At 33.7% G+C, this 18,417-nt stretch overlaps 1 protein-coding gene across 1 annotated transcript; it reads left to right on the top strand.

The window, feature by feature from the left end:
- The first annotated feature begins 4,954 nt into the window (after positions 1–4,954).
- On the top strand, positions 4,955–15,663 carry LOC117107961 (agrin-like). Its single transcript, XM_033249773.1, has 9 exons — positions 4,955–5,378; positions 7,775–7,847; positions 8,305–8,589; positions 9,367–9,690; positions 10,080–10,619; positions 10,803–11,189; positions 11,794–12,231; positions 12,371–12,528; positions 13,899–15,663. Exons 1-8 carry the CDS (start codon positions 5,331–5,333, stop codon positions 12,523–12,525), a joined length of 2,250 nt encoding a protein of 749 aa, XP_033105664.1. The 5' UTR covers positions 4,955–5,330; the 3' UTR covers positions 12,526–12,528; positions 13,899–15,663.
- The last annotated feature ends 2,754 nt before the right edge of the window (positions 15,664–18,417 follow it).

Here is an 18,417-nt window from a genome sequence, read left to right on the forward strand (position 1 = left end):
ATGGGATGATGATGAATTTTACTAAAAGTGTCATTTCTGGCCATCTAGAGGTACTATTTCCTCAAATATTCCCACCTCAGCTCCAACCATTGTGGGGCTGAGGTGGGTGTCGACTCACAAAATGCCCTCCCTCTCCACCTTTCAAAACAGGTCTGTGCCCTTCCCTGGGTATGACATTGAACTCCATCGAATCGGCTCCTGATGTATGTCTTAGTGACTGCTGTTTGTTTTTAGGATGTGATCTGGTTTTTCATGTCCATTTTGCGTGATTATGACTATTCTGGCAGTGGATAAAGAATGTTTTGAGCAGAGGTGGATTTAAGGCCCCCCCCCCCTTCATTTTTTAAGGAAAATTAAAGAAGAAAATATATTCAAATTGAAGTGCGTGAGTGTAATTTCCGGCCATCTAGAGATACCCTAGTAATAAATTTTCTTACCTCAGTCCCAACCATGGTGGGGCTGAGGTGGGTGGTTCCTCGGTTTGTGAAAGTCCCTCCCTCGTTCACCTCTCTTTCGAATTCCTGGATCTGCCACTGTTGATTTATTATATAATAATTTTTGCGCTTATTTATAATGCGTCTATTGCAATTTTCAATTTATCCTCTCAAACAGTCCTAAGAGCGTTCAGAGTGCGCTACTTCACAGGGGGATTCGCCTCCTTGACCCCGCCGGGGTCCTACGTAATTTGCATAACGGCTCCCCCCCCCCTTTCAAAATCCTGGCTACGTCCCTGATAAGGCATTTCAGTACCCACGGTTGTCTCTACCGTACTCTAATAGGTTCAAACACAAAAATACGCTGATTATAATTGGAGCATTATGGAAATTTCCCCCAGGCACCTCGGTATGTGTTTCTTTGTTCTTGATCCAAAGGGGTAATGATTTTAAGCGCACACAGGTAAGCTTATGCGCTCTATAAGTCGACCATTATTTTTTTTATTATTATAAATGAGGTAGGCCTATAAACACCAGCCAACTATGATAGTCAGAGGAGGGAAAATCCAACCAGTGTTAAATTATTTTGAATTTCTATTTTTATCATTTACTTTCAATTAATTTTCATTTATGATCGTCTGCTCTTGTTACTAATATTCCTTCGGCATATATTATAGCATCTGTGCGTAATTTATTGGCCAAATAGCACACTCTTCTTCCTCTTCCGACTTATTACCTATTTTGGGAGAATTATGGTACACATTACTTAACAAAACCAGTGACGGCGTTAAAGTATTCTGATCACACAAATTTCAACAATAGACTGATAAGAGACAAGTTCGTAATGTGAACTCATAACTACCTTGACACTCCTTTAAACACGTCATAAACTAGCAATGAGGCTTCTACAAACAATGCAAGAGTACAATTCCCATTGGAAAAGGCCTATAGAAAATCTCAATGATCATAATGTCTTGTCTGCCTTTTAGTACATCCCTCGATATTTGAATTAATGTATAGTTTCATAGCAAATAATATAAGAATTATCAATCAATCAATTAAATGTTTCATCACACTGTTCCGTGTCTGATCTTTACATTTCATCATTATTCAGTCCGCCTGTTAAATATTCATCACCATGATAACTATTGATATCATGCAACCACGTTTTCCTTGTCGCTTCTGCTTTATTATCTATCAAACAAATATTATTTTGCATTACTAATGAAAAAATACAATATTAGATAATAGCCTAAGAGGGAATATAAATGTTTGTAAAATGTATGTAAATAACATATAAATTAACGAAAGCTTCATTAATAGTAATGAGGTGATAATGTAGTAACATGACATTATAAATCGTCATTGGACACAATTATAAACATTTTACTTCAGTAAACAATCATTGAATTTGGTTTTGAAAGTTTGTATGAGTAAATTCACGAATATGCATTATTGGTATTTCATTCAATATTTAAATATACGTTTTATTGTTTGTAAACATGACGATTGGTTTTATGACACAGTTAAGTCGTGATTTTTATTCGTCCTCGATAAATCAATTTGATATGAAAATAGGCCTTTGCTTTAGGCCAATACATTGTAGATATTATTACTATTATATTATTATTATTATTATTATTATTATTATTATTATTATTACTATTATGATTATTAAAAATAGTAGTAGTAGTAATAATAATAATAATAATAATAATAATAATAATAATAATAATAATAATAATAATAATAAGAATAATAATAATAATAATTATAATAATAATTATAATACAGCTTAACTTCGCTATGCTTCTAACCTTCTCCTCTGGAGTCCAAGAGTGAGAGGGTTATAACAGTTAAATATTTCACTCGGTTCTTGTTTTAACAGATAATCTTTTTTTTTCTGAGTATGTGCAGTCCCCATGTATGGGATAACAACAATTTAGATATATAAATATTATATATTATTAGTAACAAGTGGTAACGTCAATAATAATTGAACTTTACGTTTTTACGTCACAATAATATGAGTGATTATTTTAGATAGGATTTGCATTGTTTGGTAAAAAAAATTGTAGTTTTCAGATTAATTTGAGGGTTATTGCACGTTCACAGCAGACTAGATCTTGATAAGCGTGTGTTGCCTATTATACCAGTGCCTTTATTTTTGTCCTTGTCTAACGTATGACGTGAGTATGAAAGTCACTACGTCCGTTTATAGTTCTCAATTGTTTTTTTTTTCTTTGATCTAAACTCACGTCTGAATTGACAGACGTCATCACTTCTCAGGACAAAAAACAAAAATAAGATACACTAATCTGCTAATAACTTATGTCTGGGCATAAGCATGTTGCTCTAAGTTAGGCCTAAATAATACGCATTGTATCTTAATATTTCTTGTCAATTACAGAAATCCAAGAAAAATATAGTGACAAATAAAAATAAGGAAGTCATGTGTACACCTAAATCTATACTTTCGTTGAAAACTTGTAGTGTAAATTGCAATGTGTGTAACGAATACTGCTTTACCCTTTTAAAACTGATGAATGCCAATTTAACACTAACTCCTAACTTTCGTAATGCTGATTCTTTTCATTATTTTTAACACTGATCTTTTTAATCATTTTAATGCTGACTCGTACTTATCATTTCTAACACTGAATCTTTTTAACCCTTTTAATGGTGATTCTAACTTGTCATTTTAACATTCTATGCCTTTATCGCCCCCTTTTGTCTTTCTTTTTTGAACCTTTATAATCCTCACTTCACATTAACGTCTTGTTTCTTGTAGTATTTTTAGCTGCTATTCCCTTAATCAGCATTATCGTGAGTATATTTCGTGTTTAATTACTTAATTAATTAATATTTTAAACTTTATATTAAATACTTTTTGGAAGTAAATCGTGAATGTTAGATTTTGAAGGGTGTTGTTCTTAGAGACCTAATGTTGACAGCAGAACTGAATTAATTTAAAGTGAAATGGAAATTTCATCCCAAAGACATTTCGACAGCAAAACTGAAAATAGTTTAAAGCGAAATAGAAATAGCATGTCCGACGGATATAACAGTACGTGCTAGATCTGGGTGGCGATGATCTCACTACAGGCATCATGTCATTCATCTGTTTTTGCAGGTATATTGTATTGTGATGTGGTAATCAAACATTCAGAGGAAGAAAATGTAGATCTGTAATTATTACAGAAATGGTCTAGGTTAAAAATAATGAGACTGAGAACATCACATAACCAAAGAGTTCAGCTAAAAAAAAAAATACTTTAAATTATATATCTTCGGCATTCCTACGGCTGGTTCGATTTATCTAAATTTAACTTCGATAAATTTAATTGTACACATTACTATAATATGGTTTATTCCTTTATTTGAATACATATTAATAAATAATTATTATATATAGTGCCTATAATTATATAGACTAAAAATCGAAATGCGGGATAGTTTTTGCCAATGAAAGGCTCGTAATCCTAGTATTGTGCCCTGCACACAAAGTGTTAGAAACATCCAACAGTCATAGTTGAAGAGTAAAAAATTCCAAGACTCGTTATCTTATAAAAGGATGGTGTTTATTATGGAATAACACTTCATTTTCTAAGTTATTAATTTGTATTTTTGCATTTAAAATTTGTTTATCAGTAGGTCTATAATATTGTGTTTTTCTTTACCTTTTAAGTTAAGCCCGACACACTGCGTCTCGGTGATCGTGAGACCAGTGGCGTATCTAGAAGTCTTGTTGATCTCTCGTTTGTCACTTGTAGCTTTTGGCCATTATAGTGGCTATGTATTCACTGATTAGTAATTAAATAAGTACGTAAAACAGACATTCCTTCCGTCCGTTAATCTTCAACAGTTAATTCGTCAAGATGTGTATAATGCGTGAGACAACAAGGTGACGATCCCAGGTTAATGTACAGGCGTACGTTGTATAAAGCCGAGCACACACTGCGCCGGTGGTCGTCGGCTGACTCAGTTTCATAGAAAACTCGCTCAGGCTGCTACCGACAATAAGCAGACGGTATAATTTCGTCAAACGCGCGCTCACAGAGGTTTCAGCCCGACTTAACAATAAGCAGCTTTCGATTTGGACGACACGGCGTTCTACGACGGGCAGTGGAGCGTGAAACCGTACATGCGCATGCGAATACATGGGGAAGTCGTTCGTTGCGTGGATTTGACAACGGGCTTTAAGCGATTTGGCGTTGTGTTGACTACGGCAACGTGAGATTCATAAATACGCGCACGCTGGGGCGGCTGCATAAATATCACGCGATACGAAGGAGCGCGTCGTTCTGAAATCGAAACAGCTTGGTTGACTGAATTCTCCGTCGCAGCTCCCCGCGTCGCCCATTTCGAAAGCTCGCTATTAGCGCATACAGATCGCGGATGGATTTATTTGAAGACGCAGTGTGCGCCTCGTTTAATGAGCTATAAATTGTCAGAGATTCACAAATTCTCTGAACTCGTTCAGCATCTGTACATAATAATGTGTTTTCCATTCCCTGCAGTACATATCTGACGTGGTCATGTTTTATCAAATCAGAGACCATTGACTTGTAACCAATCAAATCCACGAAAGAAGAATATGTAGAAAATGTAATTGCGACAAAACGAAGTGTTGACCAATCTACAGATACTTTCATCAAAGCGTTTTCCTTATTTGGATAAAAACGTGTGGATATACTTTTCAGATTTTTCAAGGAAACTGTGTTAATGATGAATGATTAGCTTAGTAACTCTAGGGGATGACGTGCTCTGTTCTACGCCCGTCGGGAGTCTAGTAACCCTCCGATTCCTTACCGCATCAGAGCGATGTGTTAATCCACAAACCGGTACCTGTACCAGCAAGTCGTTTAAAAGCTGACTCTTAGATCAGAGAATGTAATGTTTTCAAATACGTTAACGACACTACATCGGGCCACAACGACCAAGGTGAGACTATAATATTTGTTATTTTGATATTATATGTTTATTATTATTAATTATTATTATTGCTATTATAATTATTACATGGACTTGATCAAGAATTTGATTGTTCTGACAATAACATTCTAATAATTCTTTATATTATATTTATTATATTGTTATATTGACTTTTTATATTTATTTGTATAAAAAATTTATTAATATTATTATTATTTGATTGTTTAAATATTTATTAATATTTCATTTATTATTTAATTATTATTACTATTATCATTATTATTATTATTAATTTCTATTATTATTAACATGAATATGATCAAGAATTTGACTGTCCTGACAATAACATTCTACTATTTCCCTCTCCTGTCGAATCTTGTATTTATGAAATTGTTGATGGGCCTCTAATACACAAGTTATTTGGAGTTTCTTAGCAGTCTTTAATATTTTTTACGTAAACATTATTGATTATTCGTTATATTTGTATATAATAATATATAATTTACATATATGTCTATATATGTATATACATAGACATATTTGCACACTGTAAAAACAGACGTATATATATATATATTGTTAATGTTAATATTCTTATAATAAATTGGTAGTTATATATTAATAATACAACATTATAGGATGTTACATTTATATCAAGTAGAGCTCTTTAAAGAAAGGTTTTCTATTCAGTATTCGAGCACGTACATGCATATAATGGTTAACTAGTTTATATAATCAGTTCTACATAATTAAATAATAAATATATTTATATAGAGTATTTATATTTTTTATACGAAACAAAATACAGTATATATAATACTTGTCATAAATTACTTATGTATATAAATATAGTGGAAAAGTATAACTATATAAAACATAGTTGCTAAATCTGGTGTCTGTTTTTACAGTGTGCAAATGTGTCTATGAAAATTAATATCTAAGAAATTAATAATAATAATAATAATAATAGTAATAATAATTAAATAATAAATGAAATATTAATAAATATTTAAACAATCAAATAATAATATTAATAAATTTTTTATACAAATAAATATAAAAAGTCAATATAACAATATAATAAATATAATATAAAGAATTATTAGAATGTTATTGTCAGAACAATCAAATTCTTGATCAAGTCCATGTAATAATTATAATAGCAATAATAATAATTAATAATAATAAATTCAATATTAATAAACATATAATATCAAAATAAAATATATCATTTGTTTCACATACTTATTTGGGAGAATCGAAAATTAATTAAAAAGTTTATTTTTATATTTTCTTGAACATTCTTGTTTTCATTATATAACAATGTTTATATTGCTTTTAATGGGTTTAATATAATACATCTTTAATAACACATGTGTTACTTTGCTTGATAATAATATACTGACCGCCACAAGTGAAGACAATATCTGTGCCATTTATGCCTAATATTTGACCTATGAATATCAAATATATTTTAGTATAAGTGTAGGACCACTTACCGTTGTTGATCTCTCGTTTGTCACTTGTAGCTTTTGGCCATTATAGTGGCTATGTATTCACTGATTAGTAATTAAATAAGTACGTAAAACAGACATTCCTTCCGTCCGTTAATCTTCAACAGTTAATTCGTCACACCTACTCTTGAGTGGATTACCAGAATTTTGATAAAAATCAAACTTTGGATAATTTCTGTGAAGCTACATGTTTGTAGATAATGCATAAGGGCTTTGTGTATTCATATCTATAAGACTGGACGCATTTGTTCTCTATCTTTTAATGAATGATAAATTGAACTTTCAAACCTGTACATGCTGATTTATTCGACGGAAAACCATGTCTTGACAACCTACTCAACAATTGGTTTGATGCCAATTTTAAACATCTCTGGGCAAATTTGTCAAATGACACAAACTTAAAATAGTTTTATTGTATTTCTTAGAACACTTCAAATAAATTTAATGGGCGTAAAAATAACCCAGTCATCCAACTTCAGTAAAGTATAAACAAAGTCTTACGCGAGTGACTGCCAAGATGTCTGAGTATCTCCTATGTCTTGTCTATATTTTGTTTTACTTGTATTGGTCATTATCTATAACGAATGAAAGTTTTGCCTAATCTTTTGTTCTTCGCCTGCCGTGTGTTGTCTGAAGTTAATCTATAGACATTTGGTGAGAGCTCTTTGAAACTTTCGTCATTAATACATTTGGCAGAAAGGGACTCATAGCTAATTGCAATTCCTGTCCTGTTTACACAAAACATACATCAATATACTAGACGCACAAATACAATTTAGGCCGCTTATTATTTTAACATGTGATTAATCGAACGTTGATATTTTATTTATAGACAGACCTAAATTTACTTGTTATTACAAATTCAATAGAAGCAATATATATTACTTTCAGAAAAAAATGTCCGGAATTCGTGGTTTAGTTTTTTTGGCTGCCATCGTAGTCTCTGTGTTCACTAATACACACGGTAAGTAGTAGGAACAAATCTTTCTGTTTTTCACGTTTGACCAACCCACAGGTTACGGCACCACGAATAACGAGAAATGGCGATATTTTAAAGGGCCCACATTTCAAGAATTAGTAATTAATAATAAATGATATCCTGTGAGGGCATTTTCCCCGGCGGTTAAGCCTACAGTGCACCCATACTTCCAAGGTTTGCCAAACATAAATTATGGATTGAGTAATGGTTTTATAATCAACCCCAGCATTATAATTTGGTTCATCGGTAATGTATCACTTAACCACAAAATTGATAATTTATTTATTTATTTCATTTCAACAGACCAACAGCGAATCATCGCCACTAACAGTCTGGTAAAATATATAAAATTTAAATAAATCAAATATACAGACGAAAGATATATAGATATATATAAACGAAAAATATCGTTAAACAATATCATATTTCTGTTTTTCTTTAGCCAAAGGATGTAAGCCATGCCCACTACCTACTGTTAACGATCGTGTGTGCGCAAAAGACGGCCAAACATATCCATCCAAGTGCTACTTGAGAATAAAAGCTTGTGTTTTCAATATTCAGTTAAAAGTAGCCCACAAAGGCAGCTGTGTAAGTCACAGGCGTATCCCACCCCGACGTCCTCCGACAACCACTGCTGTCCCAACAGAGCCACCAACGACAACTGTGATACCCACAACAATTAGACAAAGAAGACGCCCTCCACAATCAACGTCCCAAGGCTCAAAAGGTTGGTAAATCAGAAATCATGGGTGGCGCCAGTGTCAAGAAGAGCTGCTACCCTCCCCCACCCCCATTTTTCAGGAGAAATCCACGATTAGTTGGGAACAACAAAAAATATATGTATTTTTATATATTAGTACAGACTCTAAATTTGATTAAACAAGCCTTTGAAACCCTTTACTATCATAGCTTTCGGGATTTGGCCCTGAACTCCGACCACGGTCGCATCACTTACATCTGTCTCTTATACACATCTAGATGTGTATAAGAGAGCTTCACCCTCCCCCGCTTGGGAGCCATCGGACCCTCGTCGGTCATAAAGCTACAAAGATGAAGGATTTCAGTGAATTTTTCTGGTTAACATCCACAGACAAAGGTACTTAAATTTTATAAGCACATACAACATTTAATAATGCTCAATCATAAATGTAGGCTGGTGAAATAGGTCTTAATTTAGAACAGGTTTGTAGCAAATTTCCGTAGAAATCATATATGGAATTTATTAAAACATGTTTTAACTGTTTTTTCCAGTCTCATATTTAATTTAAAATGAATTTAATTATGCGTTGTTACATTAACCCTTGTTAGTCTTTTGATAAGTTGTTTTCATTAAAGGTAATTCGTGACACATTCTTCCATGAATTAATAATTACTAGGTCCAGATATAGGCCACAAATTGGCTTGCACTTTAAATAATATTGCGGGTTTCCTCGGCCTTACAAGTATATTTTTTCATCCTGCTAAATTATAAGTTTCATTTCTGTAATCCATTTGATGTTTACAGCTTGCAAGTCTTGCCCATTGCCTTCACGTAATGAGCAAGTTTGTGGCATCGATGGACTAACGTACCCTTCAAAATGTTACATGAAAATTAGAGGTTGCTTACTCAGCATCCACGTGGCTGTTGCACATAAAGGAAAGTGCCAACGTAAAACACGACCACCTCCACGCCCTCGAAAGACAACTACTATGCCGCCGCCGACAACAACATTGCCGCCTACAACGACGACACTGCCACCGACAACGACGTTAAGACCGACTACAATAAGACGAGCGTATCGCCCGGAACACCCTATGTCAGATCGTAGACTGTCAGTCACGGGACCAGGTAAGGTTTTTAGGCTCTAACGGATCTATTAACCAAAAATAAGGGAAAAAATATAACATATTTATTGATAGCACAGTTTAACTGAACTGTATTAAATCTATATGGTTATTCATGCACAATGTTATAGATCAGAGTTGAATAGGTTGGTGGTAAAGATGATGGACTCCAAATCACAGGATCATGAGTTTAATTCATCTCTCACAACTAAATCCAACTCCACTTCATAATCCTCATAATGATACTAAGTCTATGTAGAGAAACTTGTGAGTATGTTTTTCTTGAGAAGAATATGCCAATGCTTTTGGCTCGTGTGCCTAAAGATTTAAAAAGAAAAATTACAAAATAAACATTTAAGTCCCTATATACTTATATTGTTGTTCTTTTTTTAGAAAAAGACTGTGGTGATTGCCCAAGACCATATGCCTCAGATGCAGTATGTGGAAGTGATTCTAGAACACATCCATCTGTCTGTTGGCTAGACAAACTTGCGTGTATAACACATACGAATATTCAACCAGTACATATGGGAAAATGCGTCTCTAGAACATCCTCAGTAGTTTCCGTACCAGAGGCCCCAGAGGTTGAACCAGAGGAACCGGAACCCAGACCAATAAAGACGAAGCCGAATCGTAAAGAGCCGAAATACTCATCATGCACTCCATGTATTGTAGCTGACTATGGACAAAATGACATCGCATGCGGCAGCGATGGCCATGATTACCCATCCTCGTGCCACATCGAACTTAAAGCATGTGCTTATAAAATTGATTTGACTGTAGCTCATATTGGTGGATGTACTGATGAAGAAAAACCGAAAAGGAAGAAGCAGACATTTTCAGTAATAATACCAGAAATAGAAGTTCAGTCGACAACGCCTAGGCCTCCACCAATCTTTGAGCCCGAAGAAGAAGAAACGGGATCCGGAAATTGTGAGTTTAAACATTTTATATTTATTTTCGTTTTAATGGCACCTGCGAGTTGGAGTTTTGGCCCACACCAAAAATAGATTTAGGACACGATGAGGATATATCACAGCAGACAATGTTATGTGGCACTGGCACAATTATACCAGTGATAAACCAAAATCCTCTTCTTTTTTTTTAAATATCTAGATGAACTTTGTGGCGAATGTCCAGTTACAGCTTACGATGATATTGTATGTGGTAGTGACGGAAAAACATATGCATCACGATGTAACCTCCAGCGAATAGCATGCCTGAGAAACAATGACATAAGTTTCGCTTATAATGGAGAGTGCCCAGTCGGGGCTAGACATATATACAATGTGAATGAGCCATGTCCATCATGTTCCTTGCCGTCATCGTGGGAACAGGTCTGTGGAACCGATGGCCAAACCTATCCATCGGAGTGTTTATTGAATGTAAAGGCATGCATCAAAGGGATCGACATACGGGTGAAACACGAAGGCCAGTGTATTAGGAAGAGGCCTACGCCAATTCTTCCAGAGCCTGTTGCAACTCAGAGGCCTACGCAACGACGTAAGTACAATCACTACATAAATTAGTAATTCCAATTACGTAATAGTTGATCAAACTATACTTAACTTAATTTTAATTTAAGATTATTAAAGTAATAGAAATATTGTGGTTTTTTACGGTATACAGTACCGTCCATGGTACTTATTGTGCTTCCGGTTTATTTTTCACGACGTTGAAACAATGATAATGATTAGTTGTTTGAACTAACAAATGAAATGTATTCATCGTTTTACAAAACGAATACTACATTTCTTTTGAGTAAACTTATGATTAATATACTCCCTTCAAACCAAACGACTGATGGAATATGAACATGCTTATTACTAATTTACTATCTCTATTAAGCTATAATAGAGACATTATAATATTTAGAATAATATTGTATATTTTGTATACTTAAATGAGAATAAACTCTTAAATATGCTGGTACTGTTATATGTTTAGGAACTGTTGTATAAGGCCTACATACAGTGGAAAAAATCAGTGCCTCATCAAAGTTATTCACTTTTAATGAGATATTCAATATTTTTTGTTTAGTTTTTTTTTTAAAGAAAGGTATCGTATACCTATGGTCGGCTTTTATTTTTAATAATCTTTATTTCAGCTATTGAAAGGTGTCCTACGTGTCCAATACCAGTGCCATCGGATAAAGTATGTGGTGAAGACGGTGTCACTTACTCCTCTCGCTGTGTTCTCCATCGACGAGCATGCACCCGGCAGATACGGACCAGATTAGCTCATGAAGGACCATGTGACACAGGGAGAAAAGAGGTTAACAGTGGTTACATACGGTGTACCAGCTGTCCGCCGCCGCAACTGAGTGACATGGTCTGTGGCTCCGACGGAATGACCTACCCATCAGAATGTTTTCTTGAAATCAAAGCTTGTATTAAAAGAAGTTCGCTAACAACACGTCATACAGGAAAGTGCGATCCAAGAACACCAAACCCTGTCATCACTAACCCCATTCGACGACGTCCAATACCTCAAATTACCCCAGCACCTCCGTCAACAACCGAAGCACCAGCATCTAGATGGGGAGGTAGGTTGGCTTAAATCTATAAACTGAACAACACCCTAAATTATTTTCCAGTTGATTGGATAGTATATTAACATATTTTTTGGCAACTTACAATACGGGACACAGCCATGATTAAATTGTATGTCTTTTTGTAATGCAGAAAGCTGTTCGTTCGAATGTCCGATTACATTCAATCCGGTTTGTGGGACCGACAACTTAAATTATCCGTCCCCCTGTATACTAGAAAATTTTGCCTGTCATCTTTACAATCCGGCATTAAAGGTGCGCCATAGGGGTCTGTGTATCAGAGGCTAAATGGTGAGTTGTTTTCATAATAGACTTTACATGTTTAACTGTCATAGGTAATCTTATGAGTATATGAACTGTATTAAATAATGGTCTAATAGTAGGCCTTAGTCATTAGTACTGTTTACTTATCTGTTTATAATTTTTCCCTGTCACTCAGTTGAAGATTCCTAATTCTCGAAGCTACACTTGGAATGTATTGTTTGCGTTCTTTGATTTGGTGACACATACAGTAAGCGATACACAAGCGATGTTTTTCTGGTGGCTATTTGCCTTTTTTTAATGGAATGGAATGGTTATTATAATAAAGCTTCTTAATTTAAAATTCTTCAAAAAAGATGGAAATTATTATAAATTATTATATTTAGGTCTATTTATGAATGGGCCCTTAATAGGCATGGGCCTCTGTGCTTTGCACTGGCTGCACTGCCCGTAGCTACGCCACTGTGATACTCATTGGATGAGAAGAAAATATCCTTACCGAGCCACTACGGCCCATAGAGGCTGGAGCAGTGGCTTAACGCCTGCGTTCTCATGCGGCCGTCCGGATATGGCCCCCTAAACCCTTCAGTGACTCAGACGTCCAGAAAAACAAAATTCGCTGGCCCCTCTAAATTTGTCATTTTTTGAATGGAGATTAAACGAAATCAAATTTTAAGTCGGTGAGTGCCATTTCCGGCCATCTAGAGGTACCATAGTTATACACTTTCGAACCTCAGTGCCAACCATGGCGGGGCTGAGGTGGTATAGACCATCCATCCAAAGTCACTCCCTGGGCCCCCTCAATTTACAATTCCTGGATACTCCACTGTATGTCATATCAATTTATTTTATCACTAACAACATTTATAATATATTGACAAACATGATTAAAAATGAGCACATCTAAAATCTAAAATCCTACAACGGAATTAGCGACCACTCAGAAAGCCTAAGGACCCCGGCCCCAGCGTTACACTGGGATGGAGCATATCTGCAGTCTCTGTAGCGTCAAGCGTATGAGAATAAAATGCCCCTGAGACGGAAGCTAATCACCGCAGGTTACGTCTCCCAGCAGTTTGCTGGTACCCATTAATTCTGCGTATGGTAATTGGTAAAGAACTACTTTGCACGTCAAAAAATATCATTAATTTAATTTAACTTAAAATTTGATGTGATTCTTCAAAATTACTTGTGATATAAAGTATTATGTTGTTTAAAATCACTTAAAACATGAAATGTAATTTAAAAAAAATGTGCAATTGTAATCATTTTAAAAACCACCATAAATCTTAAAGAAGAACATTTAAAATCTATTAAAAACAGTCATAAATAAATGCTACCAATACAATAAGTTAATATTCCAATATTAATTATGCCAATATTCTATTTTCGTTCGACAGAAAGTGTATCTGTATAGTTACCGGACTTCCCGTCATATACCGGTACGGTACAGAAAACAAAGCAAATGGAAATGTCCGTTCCTAATACGCTACCGTCTTCTGAGATAGGCTGTACAAGGAATCACATGTTTGTGCAATTAGAAGATGATTGTGATGCTGAAAGCGATTTTCAACTAACTGTTTTTTTTTAGAAATTGGAACCGCAATGTTCATCACCTTGGTCTGAATTAGAAAAAAACAAACAATCAACGTGAATCCGACAATGATAAGTTTAAACATACGATGTTTTACTATGAAGGCGTAGGCCCTACCGCTATTTAGACCTATTTAAAAGTCTTTGGTATTATAGATACTTGTATATTTAAATTCGGTTTAATTGTATCATAGTAATTTATCTGAAATTGAAAACAAGTTTTTATTTATTTTATAGATAAATTATTAAATACTTTATGAATTGATTAAATTTTTATTTTTTGTACATTTTTATTTATGATCTTCTGTCGATCTAATTATTTGTACAGTATTGGCATATTGTTCAGGTTGGTTAGAGTGAAACAAGTTGAATGAAGTTATCTGCCATTATTAACATTACAGTATATTGATATTGTTTGTACTTTTGAACAACTACGGTAGCTGTTCTAAATTTAATAACTTATAATCGTATAATCATTTTCTTTATCTTTTTACTAACTTCAACTAAACGTCAAATAAAACTTTGCAAATTATGTATATAAAATAAATAGTATCAATTTGAACACAGCAAATACACAGCAACATTATACTAATAAAATTATATAGTGTACAATAATAATAATAATAATAATAATAATAATAATAATAATAATAATAATAATAATAATAATAATAATAAAAACTCACTGCACTCTTAAAACTACAAATTTATAATTATTGGTACAAATTTAATTACCTTATCTGCAATAAATTCGTCAATACCAATGCTTGTAGTTTCCACAGCTTTATATTAAGCGTTTAATTATTTTAGATAAGCAATTTTTAAAAACGAACACAAATGAGTGAAAGGGCAAAACGATCATATTGTTTTGCTTTTTCGCTCATTTGTGTCCGTTTCTGTAGTTTGCATCAGAGTTTGCATAGCTTGATATTTAAAACCGATATAATTTTAATAATCCCATTTTAACTAACTCCCATTTTAGATGATCTATAAAGGAAGCAATATTGAAAATACTTACAGTACGTTACACGACACCCGTTTGTTTTCTCAAGTAGACTGACAAAGTTTAGACACAGCCGCCTGTCTGACGTCGTCTCGTTCTTCCGAAATTCAATTTGATATTTACGAAACTTGCTGTTCCGTCTGTTCCTGGTTTGCTTGAACTGTAAAAAGTGTATCGGTACATTGTGTGACAGGGAGAGCATATGATCGGAATTCAGAACCACTACTTAGACATTCACATACAAATCGCATAGAAATAATATACTATCAATAATACAGAAACGAACCACGTACCTAGATGCGAAAATACTTAAACAACTGTCAATTTCTCCATCATATCATTGTTTTTGTGTAATTAATTTGCTTATTAACTTGTCACCAAACATTTATTTTGTGATCCAATCAACTGATTGTATATTTTACTTGGTTCTGAATGGTTAATGCTATATCTATACTTTATGTATATGTTAGATCTTCCATGTTTACTTACTTTAACGTTGATAAACATATCAGGGGCTGTCGAATATTATTATATTTTAATAAATTTGTGATCCGCAAGTCAACCTTCAATGATTGTACATCGTCTTTTAATTGTTTTTATATTTTATTCTACTTGGAGCACACATGCAAATCCACTGTGTGTGTGTGCATGTTTTGACTTCATCAGCGAGACCGTGCATGTTTTACCATTTGTATTTTCATGAGTTGGGATTTAATAAAAACAGGTCGTTAGCTATGTGTGGGATTTTTTCATTCTCCGTCACGTGACCATAGTTTAGTAGTTTCCTTTTCTACCAAGTTTTAACTAAATTATGACTTAATGGATAGGGACAGGCGCACCCAAAGTACAAATGGAACACAGTCAGACTAGTACTCCTAATTCATTCAGAACGTCCAGTTCAGTAACAGCCATAGAAGGAAATGTAAATTACTTAGCACAGTTGGGATGTGTGTGTCCAGACATGATTACCTTAGGGACACTTAAGTTCGTCTAATATCAGGTAAGCGAAACTTAGCGGAAACAATTCTTGTGTATATAATGCAAACCCTAGGGGGTTTTTTAGGAGAGAACTAATCGTTACTCATGTTAACTCAATTAAATTAATTTAATTTGACAATGTACTTCAAATCACTTTCGAAATGACACTGATTAAGTGTTTACAAGTTTTACACAATATGCAACCACAAAACAAAGCATTGACCATTATTCAAACTGAAACGGATTTTTTTTTGCATAGGCCTTGTAAATATTAATAAAATTTATGTTCATAGAAAAGAACTGGAACGCAACGATACACAATATTATATGCCTCCGCATTTTAATTTATTTATTTAATTATTTGAGATATTTCATATAAAATCGAGTTATAGACTAAAATAATAATAATGTTGATGATAATAATATTAACAACAACAACAATAATAGTAATAAATATTAATTAAAACTTTATATCTCTGGATAAAGCAGAAAACAAAAGAACTTACGTTTTAAGCTTTCGACTATCACTGTAGTCTTGTTTTCTGCTTTATCCAGAGATATAACATTTTAATTGATATTTATTATTGTCAGCCTGGATAGATGAATCTACATCAGTCAACAATAATAGTAATAATAATAATAATAATAATAACAGTAATAATAATAATAATAATAATAATAATAATAATAATAATAATAATAATAATAATAATATTGATAAAGAAGAAGAATGCAGCTTGCAAAATTAGAAATATGAACCACCTACTAATAAAATTATGTCTTCTAAATTCTGCACCAGTCCAAAGCCTTTCGAAAAACGTATACAAAAATGAAATTATGAGAGACGACAGTGACTACTCTGCCGCATCTGCAAGAGTTTAGATGAGACAATAGTACGGCATGGTCGGATAGTTCAATATATCCATTGGAATGTATGCAATCAATACAGCATCAAGGTAATCGAACAATGGTACGAGCACCGACTTCCTGAAATTACTAGTGCCAAGAATGTGACAATTCTTTGGGATTTTACAATCCACGCACACTGGACCATCGAAGCCAATAAGGCAGACAAAAAAAATCGTAAAGCTGGAACATGTATAATCATTGACATGGTAGTACCACGTGATAAAAATATCTCTGTTAAAGAGTACGATACACTCGAAAAGTACAAAGATCTGAAAATCGAAATAATTTATAATAATTTATAATTATATATAATTTATTTTGTGTATCTAGTTAGGCACACACCACATGCATTAATTAAGGATTGTCAGTAGCGAATATATCACTGTCCTGTTACAATCCCTTACACAAGACAAACATACACACACGATGAAACTAAATCTCAGTATGAGGTTTAGAGAGTGGAATTGTTTTTGGTCATGACAGGAATTGAACCCAGGACCCTGGGATTGGAAAGCAAGCATCTTAACCACCAAGCCAGTCAATTCCACTCATTATTAAAATGTGGCACTTAAACACAATTATACCAGTTATTATAAGTTTACTTGGAATTATATATAAAAAATATTAACAAAGTACCAAGGAACAGCGACCTCCAAGAATTACAAAAGATTACCCTAATGGGTACTCCACATACTCAGAATTAACATTATCTGTACAAACGTAGACCTGATTAAAATATTTAGCTTCTATCGATCTTACTCCAGAAGAGACCTGGTTTTAAGTTCTCCTTCTATAATCGGTCTGTTCTACTCGTTTAGCTAATAAAGGAAACACACATAACTGTGTTAGGCTTAAGAGAATGTTTAAAAATACTTTGGTTTTGAGGTTTAAATACCTCAAGTTAATCTAGTTATATTATCAAATCTTACCACATATTTAATGCATTTACAGATAAAAATGTTTTTAAATATTTTAAACATTTATTTATTTGACTTTTCCGAAACTGTTTATACTGAGGAAACGGATAGTATGCCATGCGTCCCTGATTTACTTACTAATAGAGTATTAAGATGATTGATATCAGCGATGCATTTCCTGAATTTAACACCCTAATAATGTAAGTAAAGTGACTTTATTTATTCTTGGAAACGAAGATTTAAACAGAAGACAGCTAAGCCCCGGAAACTCCTGGAGCTCATGTAAGCCTATATAGCCTTAAACTTTATTCAGATATTTATGTAAATGTATTTGAGATTCGTGCTTTAATATTTTCCTGCTTGTAAAGGAACCATTTTTGAATGGTAGGGTTTATTATTTATTATACTCTAACAAAATGTACCAATCTTTTTTTGGGAAAAAACAAAAGTTATCCACCTCCCTATACAGTATACAACTAGCTGGCGAGCTGGATGGCCGAGCGGTTAAGGCAGGGACGT

This window comes from Anneissia japonica, unplaced genomic scaffold (assembly GCF_011630105.1).
Source record: "Anneissia japonica isolate Jap-2015-1 unplaced genomic scaffold, ASM1163010v1 scaffold288196_len149068_cov176, whole genome shotgun sequence".
NCBI classification, from domain to species: Eukaryota; Metazoa; Echinodermata; class Crinoidea; order Comatulida; family Comatulidae; genus Anneissia; species Anneissia japonica.

Excerpts from the sequence above, each read along its gene's own strand:
- LOC117107961 (XM_033249773.1), top strand. The coding sequence starts at position 5,331 with ATGTTTTCAAATACGTTAACGACACTACATCGGGCCACAACGACCAAG. Across the intron at positions 5,379-7,774 it reads ATCGGGCCACAACGACCAAG|AAAAAAATGTCCGGAATTCG; the intron begins GTGAGACTATAA and ends TATTACTTTCAG. Across the intron at positions 10,620-10,802 it reads AGAAACGGGATCCGGAAATT|ATGAACTTTGTGGCGAATGT; the intron begins GTGAGTTTAAAC and ends TTAAATATCTAG.